General features: G+C 39.0%; 1 protein-coding gene across 1 annotated transcript; it reads right to left on the reverse strand.

The window, feature by feature from the left end:
* Positions 1–764: 764 nt before the first annotated feature.
* On the reverse strand, positions 765–12317 carry LOC110054128 (endothelin-converting enzyme homolog). Its single transcript, XM_089290998.1, is given in 17 exon segments — positions 765–914; positions 1262–1338; positions 2064–2159; positions 2545–2613; positions 2787–2929; positions 3658–3725; positions 4005–4059; positions 4625–4683; positions 5140–5243; positions 5870–5947; positions 6196–6294; positions 6686–6917; positions 9144–9277; positions 9546–9632; positions 10093–10206; positions 10628–10684; positions 11619–12317. Coding segments are annotated over 17 exon segments (2271 nt in total). The 3' UTR covers positions 765–814.
* Positions 12318–15954: the final 3637 nt, after the last annotated feature.

The following is a 15954-nucleotide window of genomic DNA, read 5'->3' on the forward strand; positions in this document are numbered from 1 at the left end:
TGAGAAATCATTTTACTCAGCTCTCTGAAGTGTTGGTTACATCTTTAAAAGATTATACAGCATAAATGATTGACATTAAATGACTGGTAAATAATTTTGCCAGATTGTTACATGTGTTAATTTTCTAAACCAGTTAGTTAAACGCATGTGTTCTCTTATGCAAAATACGATTCCTATATATAGCGGTACTGCCATCTAGTTCTAATTTCTTCTAAGTTAGGGAAATACTTAAAAAATTCATTAACTCCGTCTCACGCTGCACAACGATTTTTACCCAATTGCAGTGGATTGTGAGTAAATCGCAGAGCCGCTAAGTTAAATAGGTCTTTTTTATCTTTTACTATCGTTACTATCCTTGCTTCCTAACGAGGTTTTGTCATTTATCAAGGACTATTCAACAAAATCTACTAATACTCCGTAAAATAAACGATTTACAGATTAATCTCCATCACAATTAGTTGGGACACCATTCTCCCTTTTTAGTCAGCTGAGAACTACGCGCCCAAATGTGTGTTTGTCTAATTCTCCTGTCAGAAGGCGATAAAAAACAAGGACGGAAATTTTCTCAACAGTGTGACGAAGACCTGAAAACATGTCACGTTCGTTACTTAACAGTGCCACGGAAAGATTAATCAAAAGAAAACAAGATAAAAACTACAGTTTTGTCAATGCATGGAACCATTATCATACAATTGATATCGTTTTTCCTTTCAAAGAAAATTAACTAAGAAAACTGTAACTACAACTGGCTCAAACGCCGCATCTGAAAAGCTTGGCGTGAACGCAGGTAGCGTTGTACGCCGTTGTTCTTGCTTCACCATACTTTACACTTCTTCTCGGGATTCATCCCTCGACCTGCGGGACAGTTGAAGACCTCTGAAAACTCTTTCATATTCGATAGAGGTCCAATTACCCTGAAGAAATAGACCAGTCGGTGTTAAAATTTACATTCTCTTAAATTAATGGACCTGTGAACTTGTCTTCGTCAGAGCTTTAGAATTGTGTAATTGACTTGTACAATTGATGAGGTCGTTGGCGGGAACGTCTTACAAGCTTCGAACCGTCAATTTGTCCTTTAATTTTCCGACTTGGTTGCACGCGTTTGGTGCTTCTACTATTTGTGTTTCTGGGTCTCCGATGGTTGCTTTCCAGTGTAGTTAATGTTCTGTTTTGCAAAACCTTCATGATCAGAACATTGCAATGCTCTGTTTAGAAAGGGACCTATTTTATTAGCACTGCAGTATAAATGATGTCGTCCTACCTGTAATTGGCCAGTGCATGATTGTCCATCTTTGCCCTTAAAAAGGCAGCTGACGGAGTAAACGCGCTACACCACACCTACAAAGAAAGCAAACACTGTACAAGTCAAGAAAATCAACAACTTGTTACGTAAAACTATATATTTTAATCATACTCCCGCCTTTCATATTTCTGAACATATACCATTATTGTTTTCATGCGTTCAAATTTAGATTGCAGAAATTGCATATGCTAAAATGGTCTTTGAATTTTTGCATTTCGACAAACGGTTAGGCCTACCGTCCACACTAATCCGTCACGAAAACGGTACTTTTCGAAAATGCTCTTCAACCCGGAGGAATCTGAAAACTCCGGCTTTGCGTTATATCCACGGTGTGGACGGAAAACATTTTGCACACGAAGCTTTTCGAAAACGATGACGTTACAATAATTGTGTTATTCCCCTGTCCGTGTTTCACTCGAACAAAAATCCAAAATGACCTGTGATTGTTTTGTTTTCAAATTTCTCCGGTGTAGTGTAGTAGCTGATGCGTGTTCAACAACGTGAAATGACCAAATTCCGTGCGTTGCATTGTGTGGTAACGTAACCACAAAGCATGATCTTTGAGATTTATATTCCAAATTTTGCGCTGTGTTCCATAATCAGTTTCGAGATAGTTTTGACAAAGAGAAACAAACTAAATGACTTAAAGTATCGCGAGATTCGTTGGTAAAATATAAATTCATTTTTCAATCGACGTTGTCCTCGGCGTCGCCGTCGTAGAAACTTCCCAATAACTGAAAAGAAGGTTTCGTCCCCATACCTGAGCAAAGCTGATGAACAAGAGCTGCTCGTTTGTCATGTTGAGGCCAGGTAGCAATGTCTCTGGACCATTGTTCTTGACCCAATCCTTGTACGCCTGTTTGGAAGATACGAGTGACTGACTTAGAGACAAACTCTAAGTCTTTTAAGCTTCCTTAACGGGTTGGCAAGTTTCCTCACTTCGGATTTTAAAGTTATGTTACTTCTAAAAACATTCCAGCACTAGTGATCCCATCTTTGTGGCTTGACCTCAAAATTATGGGATGAAGATTTGGGGCGCCAAGTGTTTGGTCAGGTGACTTTTAAGTCACCAGACATTAAAATGTTCAGTATTATACATTGTAATTTTTCTACGGCAGCCATGTTTTCAGAGGGTGTTTCACCGGGCTATCGAGAACAATATCACCTAGCGGTCAGAACGGGATTTGAACCCGGGACCTACGGATTTCAAATTCGGCACTCTAACCAATCGGCCACACTACCTCCAGTCCAATTATTTCTCCTCAGTTCTGTTATGCAATGTTTTCGCTTAGAGTGAGTTTCCCATCGATCTGTTCGAGAGGAAATTAAAAAAAAAATTGATAATTCTGCGTTTTTAAAAAGGTGTCACTTTTAAAGTGAAAACCTTAATTGCTGTACAGAAAAATCTCTTTACTGGCGACATCTTTTCAATTACTTTAGTCTGCGTTCTTTACTTCATTTATGATGGTTTATTGTGTCTTACATATATTTGGCCTTCGTCCCCACCATCCACGGGATACTTATTGTACTGATCCACAATGCACTTGGATCTCTCTTCAAACCCTTCTAAAGTGCTTGTGCTCCACAAGTCATCAATTATTTCCCCATCTTTGTTAAAATATCTCCCTGGTGAAAGAAATAGCTTTATTTAGTGCCTTATTTTGATTTTCACTCTCAAAACTAGAATTCGGATCGATAGAATCGAAATCATTAACGTTTAAAAGTCCTAAAATATAACAATAACTGTCAATTATAAGGTTGAATTTTCTTAATAAAAACAAAGCGATTCCAAATTTGGAAAAACATGACTGCAACGACATGACATACAAACTTAAATCCAGGTTAATTTAAGATAAAAGTCGAAAACTGAGCTAGAACTATTGAAAACTGAGCGAGAACTTTTCACCACCCCCGTCCTCCTCGTAGGCTGAATAGGGTTATAATTAACCAGTCAAGGAATACCCGGGTTACATACATTAACATTTATAAGAAACTACTCCTTTCCTAGAAAATTGTGGTCTTCGATTGATATGGACTTTCCAATAATTTCACTCGGGTCTAAACTGAGCGAGAACTTTTCACCACCCCCGTCCTCCTCGTAGGCTGAATAGGGTTATAATTAACCAGTTAAGGAATACCCCGGTGACATACATTAACATACATTAGAAACTGCTCCTTTCCTAGAAAATTGTGGTCTTCGATTGATATAGACTTTGCAATAACTTCACTCGGGTCTACCCCTTTGAACTGTACATGCGTTGCTGATTTGACAATTTCGTAGGAGGCTTGCTTAGCAAACCAAGCTTTACAGTGATGCGGTGATCGTTTGAAATTTAAGATGGATTTTTACTGACCGCGTGCGTCGAATCCGTGGGAAAGCTCATGTGCAAGGGCCATTCCCATTGCTCCAAAGTTCACCGCTCTGAAAATATGACAGAAAAATGTAGGTTCAAATGAAGAACGGGAAAATACCAAAAAGTTTTTATAATGGTTAAATAAAGATGCTTGTTAATTAGCCATAAATTTCTTACAGACCTTATTTTTTGACCATCTTTTCCACATACTTGTATTTAAGGAAAGATTTTTTAGATGCACTTATCTGTGTTATTATTTACATAAGTGGCTTTTAAGAACTGTAACTCGCCACTCGATCCGCAAGCGTGTCCAAACAATGAAGAAATTATACTTTGATCCACAATACCTTGGTGCATTTCTTCCGTAAAAAAGTGGAGGCTGCAAAATTCCCGCCAGGATGTCTACCAGAATAAACGAACGCATTATGTGACATTTAGATTTTTATACTGAAGTTTACCGTGAGTAGTGTTAAGTGACAAGATCCACTAAAATAATTAAGTAAGTCAATTTCGATAGAACGCTGGAAACTGAAAATATAGTGCGGAGTACTAAGCTCTCTAGGCAGTTTGCTACAGCTATAAGGCAAAATTTCCACGTGCATCCATGTTTCAAGATGCAGAAACTGTGTGCCCAGTTAGATTAATATCTCAAACGAAACAAAATCCGCTTCAAGATTTTACGGTTGAGATATTCTATAAAAATAGCACAGTGAAAAAGAGACCAAAGCAACTGACATATAGGATGAAGACTGCTATAGGAAGTACAAACTGATATATGTTTTTAGAGAGCGAACCCAGCAAATTGCGTATTCCCAGGGAATCTGACAGCATAGTCTTCAGCCATCTAGTTCTCTTTACACCAATATGCTGCAAACAGGTATCCAACAAACATCTCGTAAACCAGTAGGATTGATTAGTTCCCATATAGGTAGTTAACTAGTCACTTTATTATCATTTTTTTTCTTACTTATTTCGTTTCTGTTAGGTAAGTAATATGCTTCCACCAGCTGAGGTCCAAGATGCCACCTGTAACGGAAAAAAGAAGAAATAAAATAGAATAAACAAATCTACAATATTTAGAGAGGAAGCCACACCAGCCTTAGCTGGTTTTCATGCAAGTCTTCTATCCTGGTCCAATTGGAATTTGGAGATGTTAATTTTTGTGGACGGAGAGCCAACAACAAACTGAACCCCCATATGGCGCCGGGCTGGAATCGAAGCCGGGCCACATTGGTAGGTGGTGAGCGCTCTCACCACTGCGCCATCCCTGTTCCCCGAGTGTAAATATTTAGAACTGTGTAAATAGTTTTAAAAGTATTGTTGAAGTGGTGAGGACAGCTTTGTTAAGAGCGACTTAAGTTAAAACTGCGCGAAAGCTTTCCACTATTGTCAGCTGGCTCAAGCCTTGCGTTCCTCTACCAGCCATCACCCGAGCTTGTGAACGCTCAGACATGCTCTGAGGCGTGTACTGGTTGTACTCACTGTTCTTTGTCGACCGGACTCTTAAATTTTGAGAAAGAAGACCTTGTTTGCCAACTCATCACTCCCAGTGCATTCAGGAGGTAACTGTTGCGGCTGGTGTTTACCTAAAATGAAATGAAATGAAGCGAACATTGATCTGTAAATAAATCCAATGGTTGGAATGCTGGATGTAAAACAACATGCGCCTCGGAAGACGAAGACAAAGACGAAGACGAAGACGAAGACGAAGACGAAGACGAAGACGAAGACGAAGACGAAGACGAAGACGAAGACGAAGACGAAGACGAAGACGAAGACGAAGACGAAGACGAAGACGAAGACGAAGACGAAGACGAAGACGAAGACAAAGACGAAGACCGTCACGATGACGAAGATGAAGATGAATACGAAGAGGAAGACGAGTAGGAAGACAAAGAATAAGAAGAAAAGCAACAAGACGAAAAAGAAAAAGAAGAAGGAGAAGGAAATCGAAGTTGAAGAGTAAAAGAATGAAGAAGAAGAAGAAGAAGAAGTAGAAGAAGAAGAAGAAGAAAAAGAAGAAGAACAAGAAGAAGAAGAAGAAGATGATGAAGAAGACGAAGAAGAAGAAGAAAAAGAGAAAAGGAGAAAAGGAGAAAAGAGAGGTAGAATAAAAAAAGGGAGAAGACTAAGAGAAAGAGGAGGAGGAGGAGGAGGAGGAGGAGGAGGAGGGGGAGAAAGATCTTACGTTTACATCAATCACGGGACTTACATCTTTATAATACTCGTTCAGCAGTGTTTCATTAGCACAGAGCTTTGGAAAACCAATCTTGCTTTTCATAGCTTCTTCCTTGAAATAAAAAAAGGAAACTTCTAGGAAGGTTTATAATAAGTTTACATCAACTGTACTTAAATACTGTTAAAAGAGAGCGATGCAGTATCTGCCTTTAATGCCCATTGAATTTTGCTTACACCTGTGTTAGTTAGAACTGGTTCTCATCAAGACCATGTGACCAGTACCATTTGGATGGATTCGAATGAACGACTGTAACAACAATCTTACAAGGAATGTCACAATCAGTCAATTTTGATTCAAACCTTTTCGTGAATTTTTCGTCGGGTCTGATCATCTATCCACTCGAGACGTGACGTTTCATCTCGAAACGTTTTCTTGATCGTTGTCATCATCTCTTGCATCTGCAAAATAGCATTTATTGTCAATAGAAATACAGTGGTGTGTTAAGAATTTTAGCTTCGTTTTCTTGTCACTGATTGGTTGTTACTCATTTTTGAATTTTCACGGTCAAGTGACACAGGGAAAACACTACACTACATATAGCCTTCAAACACAAGAATCCAATGTGCTAAACTTTGTAACAGTTTGAAGCCAATATGAGCAAGAAGTTTGCAAGAAAGTGTTGTGAACAAAACAGTGGTAAATCAAATTCTGACCTGATAAATTAGTTGGATAACAATTAATTGAGCGCGGATTCACTGCCAATCAGCAATCACAATTCCCTTTACTCCATGCCATGCTATTTCAATAAGAAATCAAACACATCTAGAAGAGATAAAGTTTCTAACTCACGAGTGGTATCACGTCTGTGTCGAAAACTTTCGAGACCCACATGTAGCCCAGAGCAAATGTAAGTCCGTGGTAGTAAGAATTAATGTCCTTCAGACACGACAGCCATCGTGTCGCGGCAGAATTCTTCCGTTCGATCTCCTTTTGATACTCCAATAATGCAGACCGAACGTCACGTGACAAGTAAGGGACAACAGAACGTACGAAGGTCCACATCATGTAATTTGACAGAGTCCTGGGATTAAGATTTTGTTGAAATCGATCAAGTTCTAAGTTCTAAGCTACGTTTAAGAAGCAATTGCTCAACTGCGAAAAGGAATCCCTACAAAATGTTGCTTACTGGTTATTTTCAAAGAAACTAACTTAGCTACAATCCAAATAAAACTAGGCACAACGTGCTAAATTAATAATAACAATAATAATAATAATAATAATAATAATGATAATAGTAAAAATAATTATAAATATATATAGGGTAACCACATCAGTTATAAAGCTGATATCAATGTGGGCCCTGTAAAATAAAACAAAGATGAAATGAATATATTAAAATAAATAAAACGGGAAATTTAAAAACTGCTTAAAATACTAAAAAAATAAAAAAATTAAATAAGAATTTAAAATAATGGCAACCTTGTGATAAAACGTACGTTTTGCAGCTTCTAGCCTAATTTTATCAATTGGTAACTTATTCACCCGCTCAACTACCCAGTTACAAGCCACCTGACAAACAGACTGACTGCTTGACTAACCAAATTAACAACTGCCTAAAATTCATTTTCCGACGCTCAGATCCTGGATCCTTTTAATAACAACAAATTTTAATTTCACATCAGCCATCGCTGTATTGCCCTGCACTGATCACAGGTGTCCCAAACTCACGATTCGAGGAATCGATCAAATATTAGTGATTTAAGTACGCGTATCGAGTGAGGCGTGACTGCCTTAAGGTGGCCGAACACAGTTTTCAAGAGCCTCTGCCTAATTCACCATTACTTTAAAGCTATTTATGCTTTGGCGCTCGTTTTTTGCAAGAGTCAAGGTTAACCACAGAAGGGTTTATTCTCACATTTTGGCTAAGGTGAGTGGTGTTGCCATGGCAACGGGGCTGGTTAAAAACAAGGCTTAAAAAATGGTTTTTGTTTAGTTAAAAAAAATTCAATCGTTAGATTTTTTTCATCATTTGCCCACTATAAATTGACATTAAATCCCTTCTGTCAACACTGTTCTAATAAAGTTTTGACATAGGCGACTTTCGTAATTCGCCGTAAATCGTTTTCACTGCATGTTCTGTATTATTAAAAATTCCCTATGTCAAAATTCAGATTTTTTGCGATAGATCATTCGCGTGGTTTCTGAATTATTTTTTTGCCAAATTTCTTGAAATTCTATCGACTGGATCGTTAGAAATCGGCAAAAGCAATCGGTCTCAATTTTTCGAGCAACTGCGCATGCACTGCATTTAACTGGGTTCTTTCGGTAACAAAGAAAAAGCTGAGAATTGCTGGGTTCTTTGCGTCGTTAACTTTTCTAACATAGCTTTGTAATATAAGACTAAAGACATCAATACACTGCGTTCAATAAGGGAGAGAAATAGCGCATATAGTGCGGGTGTTGAGTAAATAAAATGGTCGCTCTATTGAAGGCATGTTTGTTTTTCAATCCTTGTGCGCGCGCTGAATTGCATCAGCAAAAGCGCGCGCGAAAACTGTGCTCGGCCACCTTAAGTGCGCGGTGTTGTGTTACACGTTGGGCCGTTGAGAATTTGAGCGCTCTACAAGGCATTGTATGGAATTTAAAATAACGAAGGATAAAATAGCGCAATGAAATAAAATGTTACTTTTTTTTGAATAAAATTAAGAAAATATACTCACCTTGCCTGGTTTCTATTTTCTATTTGCTGCGACAAACACCTGAAAAGCCCCCAAAAACAACGAAATAGGCCAAATAGACAACAGAAACCAGGCAAGGTGAGTATATTTTCTTAATTTTATTCAAAAAAAGTAACATTTTATTTCATTGCGCGATTTTATCCTTCGTTATTTTAAATTCCATACAATGCCTTGTAGAGCGCTCAAATTCTCAACGGCCCAATGTGTAACAAAACACCGCGCACTTAGGGCAGTCACGTCTCACTCGATAGGCGTAAATTCAATCTCGTTCCCAGAGTCTTCGTTCCCCTTGACCAGCGGTCGGAAAACGAGAGCTCTGGGAGTAACCATTTCAGGCATGCGCCATAGATGCAGACTGCACAATGAAACCGGATGGGCAGAATCGCCAGAATTCGGTTATTTCAAAATGGTTGCTACCACAGCTCTCGTTTTCCGACCTCTGGTCAAGGGGAACGAAGACTCTGGGGACGAGATTGGCGTAAGTCATTAATATTTGATCGATTCCTCAAATCGTGAGTTTGAGACGCCTCCGTTCTAACCACAAAATACTGAAAAGTCGTAGTTCTTACCTCTTGCCTGTTTCAGTAACAACATGAGATAGATTTCGTAGATACTCGGGGGAAGGTACAAACACTCTATCCGAAGAATTCACCCAGACATTGAACGGTTTTAACAGCTGGTTTATAAATCCTAACCATGTGAACTGAAAGGAAACCCTGCGTAAATTGCCAAGAAATTGCATATGAAAGTGAACCTTCCTAGAATAGCTTATACTTTAGATTCTAGACTAAAGGCACGAGGACTTTTTGCGCAATTATTGCTTTCTGAACTGAAACTTGAAAGATCTTGACAAATAATAAAACCACAACTGGTAACTATTTTAACTCCGTGCAAAATTAGGGCTTTCATTTGCTCATTGGTACATTGTTTTTAATCTCTTAATCGACTCTTAAGAAGGAAGCCAAACCTACCCCGAATCCTGGAGCCCTGCGTTCAAGCTCTGTTATGTTCATGTTCAGGTGGAAATTATTGAGTATCACACCTCGTGGCGGAATGATCTGCAACAACAACAACAACAAAAACCAAAACAACTGACACTGATGAAGTACTCCGTTTAGAAAAATATGACTTAAAAATATTAAGAACTTTTTGGGTGGAGAGAGTTCATAATTTGTGCGTATGATTGTTGCTATATCTCACGGGTTAAATTTTCGTGTTGAATTTCAAAATCTCTCAGGTCAATTTTTTAACTACTACCTTTGGATGGGATTTTGGGCCATTTCTGTACGCTTTTTGATTGAAGCATTTCTCCGGCTCTCATTTCTTCTCCTGAGTGGAGCGAAGGTCACGCAAAGTTAACGATTACAAGACCTCAACAACGCAAGAACTTCACCCAAGGATCAAAACTGGCCGCCATCACCGTGCGCCAAGCTTTTAAACGCTGTTGTTCTATTTGAATCTACACGTACGACAGCTTAACAATATTTTGTACAATATTTACAGTATTTTTTTACGTACCTTTGCAATCTTTCCTTCCAGCTCCAAAACCTTTGCCATTTGGTCTTTCGTGTCACTTCCTCCTCCGAGCAGCCTTCCTACTTTGGTCATGTATTTCAAATAAGCCAACCGCGTCTGAAATAGAATGAATGCAAGGGCTTCCGGGAATCATAACTGTTTTTGGATTTATGAGTATGCCATAAATTCTAAGTTTCTTACTTACTGTGCATGGCAACCAAACAAACTTGTTGGATTAACCTAACCATACTGTTAAGAGTCTACCGATGCTGCTATCTTAAAAGGCTTTTAATTCACAAAAAAGAACTCCTGTACACCTTGCGTTCCAATGGTCTGTCTCAGTCCAACGCCCTCTGTGCTCCTTGGTTTTCTTCAGTGTTAATTTGTAAATTGATTGTTTTGTAACCAGGTTTTAAATAACCATATTTCGGTTAGCCCACAAGACACACGCCTAATCTTTCTGGGCGGTGAGCCACAAGCACCCGCGATTTTTTTTCGAATTTTTCTGTAAACATTCAGATAACTTCTGGCACAATACCTTGTTATCAGGGCTCAAGTACTTCGCAGGAATTAGACTCAAGGATGGAGGTGTTATCTGCAAAATAACAAAAGAGATAGAGCACATAAATCAGTCAAAAAATGGAGCTAAAAGGGAATTTAAGTAACCAAAGCACGAGGGAGAGGAAGCACTATTTTATCAAATATCTCTCGCACTAAATTATCAACATGCATTCAGTATATATTGGTATTTCGGTATGAAACTTGTAAAATATATCTTTTAAGGCCATGTGGAAACATTCACCCTGATGTTTGTCGTTCTTTATAAACCAGACTAATATCTTATCATCTTCACCATTATTATTATTATTATTATTATTATTATTATTGCAGTTTTGCATATAACGTTTAAAGCAGGAAGGTGGGCTTAAATTCAGTTCACACGTCTCATTTCTTAGACCGATTTTACTCATTTGAAAAAGAAAACGTTACTTTACACCACAGTCGTATCCTGTGTATTCCAAACACACTTCTGGGGGGTACCCCGTTATATGGGCTATATAGGTCTGTGCGGCCCCAAAGGATAGGGTTTTTCAGCCGTTTTAGCCATAAATAGGATATCGATTTTGGCCATTTTGGTTATAAATAGGGTATGGTTTTAGCACTCTAGTCTTGAATTGGATATGTTTCTTAGAAGAAGCTACTTTTTCATCGTTATCAATAAGACCGTCAACAAAAGCCCGTCATAACTTATGTTTAGGCCAATTGTGTGAGCCGCAACGGTCATAAATAGGGTCGAAAAATTTTGGTCATAAATAGGGTAAGGGATTTGGGAAGTGGGCCGCACTTCCCCGCCCAACTTTTCTGGAAAGTTTAGGAATATCCTTCAGCAAAAGAGTTTTAATGACTCTCTGATCCTTGATTGTTTCTTATTACATGTGGAATTAAACTCCGCAAAATATGTTAATAGTCGTTTTTCATTAACTGGGATAAGTTTACAAATTATAGCTAAAAACAGCAGATAAATGTACCTTAAGAACGTGTTGTGAAGAGTTGAAAGGATTAACATCAACGTTTAGCACAAACAGAGGTGACATGTATGAAAACTCCATTTGGAATGCCATTAAAACCTCAGGAAGACTCCATGTTGACTCCTTCCATGAAGTATTTCCCAGTGGCCACGATCCGTATTGAGTAATAAGACGTTTTAACTCAGGGAGAGCAGTGTTGTCATTCTGGTCTTCCGCCATGCAAGATTTGAAATAGTCTTTAGTTTTCCTTACAGCGTGTCCGCTTGGAAAGTCGCCATCTTCTAACAAGAGTAATAATAGTTTCTTGTTGTTTTCGTCACCTAGCTTACGATAAGCTGCGAACCAATTTTCGGATGATGGAATTGGATTGTTCTTGATCCAACCGCCGCAGGAGTATTGAAAGAAGTCCTTGCACGGATCAACAGACTCGTTCAGGTTCTGCTTTATTGCACCTGCAACCTCCAAACATGAGCTTGAACTGCAATGGTCGTTTGGTTGCCTGACATGGGTCAAGATTAGGACGATAGCGAGCGCAATGCAAACAAACAGCAAAAGTGCGCAGATGAAAACCAGTCCAAAACGCCCTTTCCAGTTATCCTTTGTAAACGAGGTCGGGCTACTCCAGGGCTTGACACCTAAGGTCTGTGTGCTACCTGCATAACCTAGGTTTGTATCACCCCGGGTACGATAAGAATCCATATTAACTCGTCTTCAGTCCAATGCAATGATTTACTTTAATTTGCAGTTGCCACTTCTGATCACTGATGCATCGCGACAAACATAGACCCTATTCATAAATGGCTGCCAATTATATATTAAAAATTTTTAAATCTCAAACGAGTTTAGTTAGGTTAATTTAAATGCACACAAAATAATTTTCAATTGGCAGCCATTTATGATTAGGGTCTATTGTATGAGTTAATACTAGTAATATATGGTAACAGTCCTTATATACATCGGTCATGCTTTTCACGCATGCTCATTAAACAGTTGTCTTGTGTCAGCCATAAAGGGTCGTGCACGTGTGTTTTCCTTCCCCAAAAACATAACTATTAGTTGGCCTGGTGATTTCGCAATCGTCATGAGCCGATGTCAGATTTTGACAAGAGATAGGCCTGTTCTCTTTGTATCGGAAGTTGTAATTAAATCACATTTCGGTTAATTTGTTTGCACGGTTGTTCTTACCAATGTAACCAATAAGATATCTGTAGTTTGCTCTGGAAGTAGCTTATCGCATTTGAAACTGACTCTTGTCGACTGTGTCTCTTGTCTTGTCGAGTGTTTGCTTTTTATGGAACAAAAACCCAGGAAAAGTAAAATTAAAATTAGTGAACGATGAGGCATTCATCCATATCTTGAGGACTTAAGATGCTAGTTAATTTTAAGGATTAACGTTTGTTATGATGAAGCCTTGCAAGTTAATCGTAGTGTTGCATGACTTAGTAGAAATTAAACAATTAAATACTTGTTAGTAAAATTATTACCCAATGGAAATTTCAAAAGTCATAAATACATTGAGGCAGGATGAATTCTAAACTCCTCTCATTAACTCATTTGCTGCAGGGGACGGTAGGCTCATTAGAAGAATGCGGTTTTCAACGAAAACGCAGTAGTGTGGAGGAGAGGCTTACGACGTTTTCACACAATACACAAGAAATCTGAGTTATTGTCATTGTTAAGCTCAGTTTCAGTTAGATACGCTGTTGTCATTTGCGGTTTCTTTGAAGTGCCTTAACAAATCTCTACCCTTGAAATTACACTGAAATCCGCCCTACGGCCTCCCTGCTAATACGGCCAGCTCGTTATTACGGCCACTATATTCTGGCTCGAGCAGAAGTTCAGTCAGTCATTTTCTTGTTCAAATAACCCTTTTAGTACAGCCACTCCGTTTCTACGGCCCATTAGTAGTGTGGCTCATTGGTGACCGGATTGAGGGTTCCACTGTATGTGCAAACAGCCACAAAGCCATTGCCTCCCGTGATATAAACAGTAATTTGCAGAACTTTCTCTCTTGTGATCTACCTTCCTGTCAACATTTTTCAAATCTTACGAGCATTAAATCGCCCTTTTCAGGTCATCAAGCTTTCAGGTTTCCTTGCAGCTGGGACCATATGTACTGCATTGTGCAAAAAAGTGCTTGCATTCAGATAAGAGTCAAATTCCCTTCAACAGCGATATATTGCTGAAACAAGACAGAGGGGAAAAAAATTAAAACGTTCTACCCAAGTTCAAACAGGGTTCATTTCTTAAAGATGTAAAAATCCGATTCAAGCTTAACAACAGAAAAAAAAATTCTATTAAACAAGTTTATCGATTAAGAAACACCCATAAAAAGGAAAAGAAATCACCTCAGAACAAAAAGTAAGAGGTTATTAAACTTCCTGTACAGAAAAATTGAACAGAGAAAATGAACGCCACTAGGATTAACATGACATCAATGGATCGTGTGTTTACTGATTTGCTTAAAAATGAACACTCATTCCGTTGAACTTGTATTGACAAGGTTAAATTATTATATTGCAAGGTATTAGAGTCAAAATATTTACATTTAAAGTAATCGTGTCAAATCTGTCAATTTTTTATGAACGAAATATCAATCAAATCAACTTGAACTCTCTCGGCACTGGTTAACAATGAAACTTATAGAAGTAAATGAAACATGACACAAGCCTTGAAGGGATCATGCAATTATTATTAAAATTGGTTTTGGTATAAGCAGGATATGGAACTTTCTTTGCTAGACTTGACTAGTAATTCAAATTATCGTGCGCGTTCATGTGCACGTTTTGTTAACTTGGACAACTAAGGCCAATCGTTTTCATTTTTTCCCCAGTGTCTAGTTCAAAGAACACGTCGGTGTTGAAGGCTGGTTGTAGCGAAAACGAAGAAACCCGAAAGCAAAGACCTAAGATCTAAGACCCGAAAACGAAGACCCGAAAACGAAGTCGGAAAACCCGTGTTTTGGTCGCAATTCGACAGAATCAGCACTACAATTTGTGAACTTAGAAAACCGCTTAGTCCTTTAAAACCGCAACACCGCAGGTTATAATTAAAATAAAAATTTCCGCAAAACCGCATCACCGCAAACCCTTACGTCCCCTTTATCTCAGTGTAATATCTCTTAATTAAGCAATAGACCGCTCTTTCTATGGGTTTACAATCGTTTAATTGAATTCCACGCGCTAGAAATGCGGCGTATGAACCGAGCATAGACTACGTTATGTTGCGTCGTATTTAATGACCTTTTATGGCTCTGTTAATTCCACGCCCCTCTATCATCCACCCCAGGGAATATGCCAAGCATGACAACAAAGTTCCTTCCCCTAGGGTGAGGTATTTGGAATAGCAGGTCAACCCGTGGATGGCGCATTGTTGTTGCTCATTTCAAATTACCTAATCACCTTTAATGTAAAACGTACCAAAGATTGAGTTGATAAACCTTATTGGAGTCGTGCAATTTTCAAGTCAACTCGATCTCCACTCTCTCTTCTCCCCATCATGTGCAGAACTTTGGAGTTGTCGCATTATTTTTTAAGTTCTGTTATTTTCCGAGGGCACAATACTTCCAAAAACCATGGTTACAGTTTATGAACAATTATTGCCCCCATCTAAAGGCAGATATCTAAAGGCAAAAGAGGATTTTGACCTTGCCTGATGGATTGGGCATTTGCAATTCAAGCCTGATTTTTCTTCTGGTTCCATTACTTTAAAGCTACATGTACTTTAACTACACCAGTGCTTGGTTGGCTTTTCCAGCTAAGTGTTGCAGACTGAGGGTCTGACAGTCTGACGATCGTTAAGAAAGTCACTCGAGGAATAGCCGAGAATTCTCCGAGATAAAGCTTATCCATCGCCTGAACGCAAGGTTTACTATATATCAGTTAATACAGTCGTCGGTTGGTGCGACTGGGTGACTAGTAAAGAGACGTTTTTAGCGGCGACAGCTAGGTGAAACAAGCTAGGTGAGGACGACTAGTTCGCGAGACATTCAATTTAGCATCCAGATCTCTCTTGGTAACGGATCTATCGTTAACTATCCGACCAAAGGGTGTCTGAAGGGCGAGGATGAGCGATGTGCAAGGCTCTAGTTTGAGTCACGAGTCCTTTCGAGGGCATGGGGGGGCATGGGGACATAGGTTCCTATCCATCCGCTGCCACCACGAGAGTGTTAAAGAGACGAGAACGCCACAACGAAGATACTTTAGCAGCTTGAATACCGCTTAGCGTTTAAAAATCGGGATGCTCGCCAACAACACGAGGGGCGGAAAACGCGCGTATATACTCGCAACATAACGCGGCGGGCACTGTCTGATTGCTCAGTTACAGGTCAGTTGTC

This window comes from Orbicella faveolata, unplaced genomic scaffold, assembly GCF_042242905.1.
Source record: "Orbicella faveolata isolate gen_17 unplaced genomic scaffold, um_ofav_v1 contig_1, whole genome shotgun sequence".
Lineage (NCBI taxonomy): Eukaryota > Metazoa > Cnidaria > Anthozoa > Scleractinia > Merulinidae > Orbicella > Orbicella faveolata.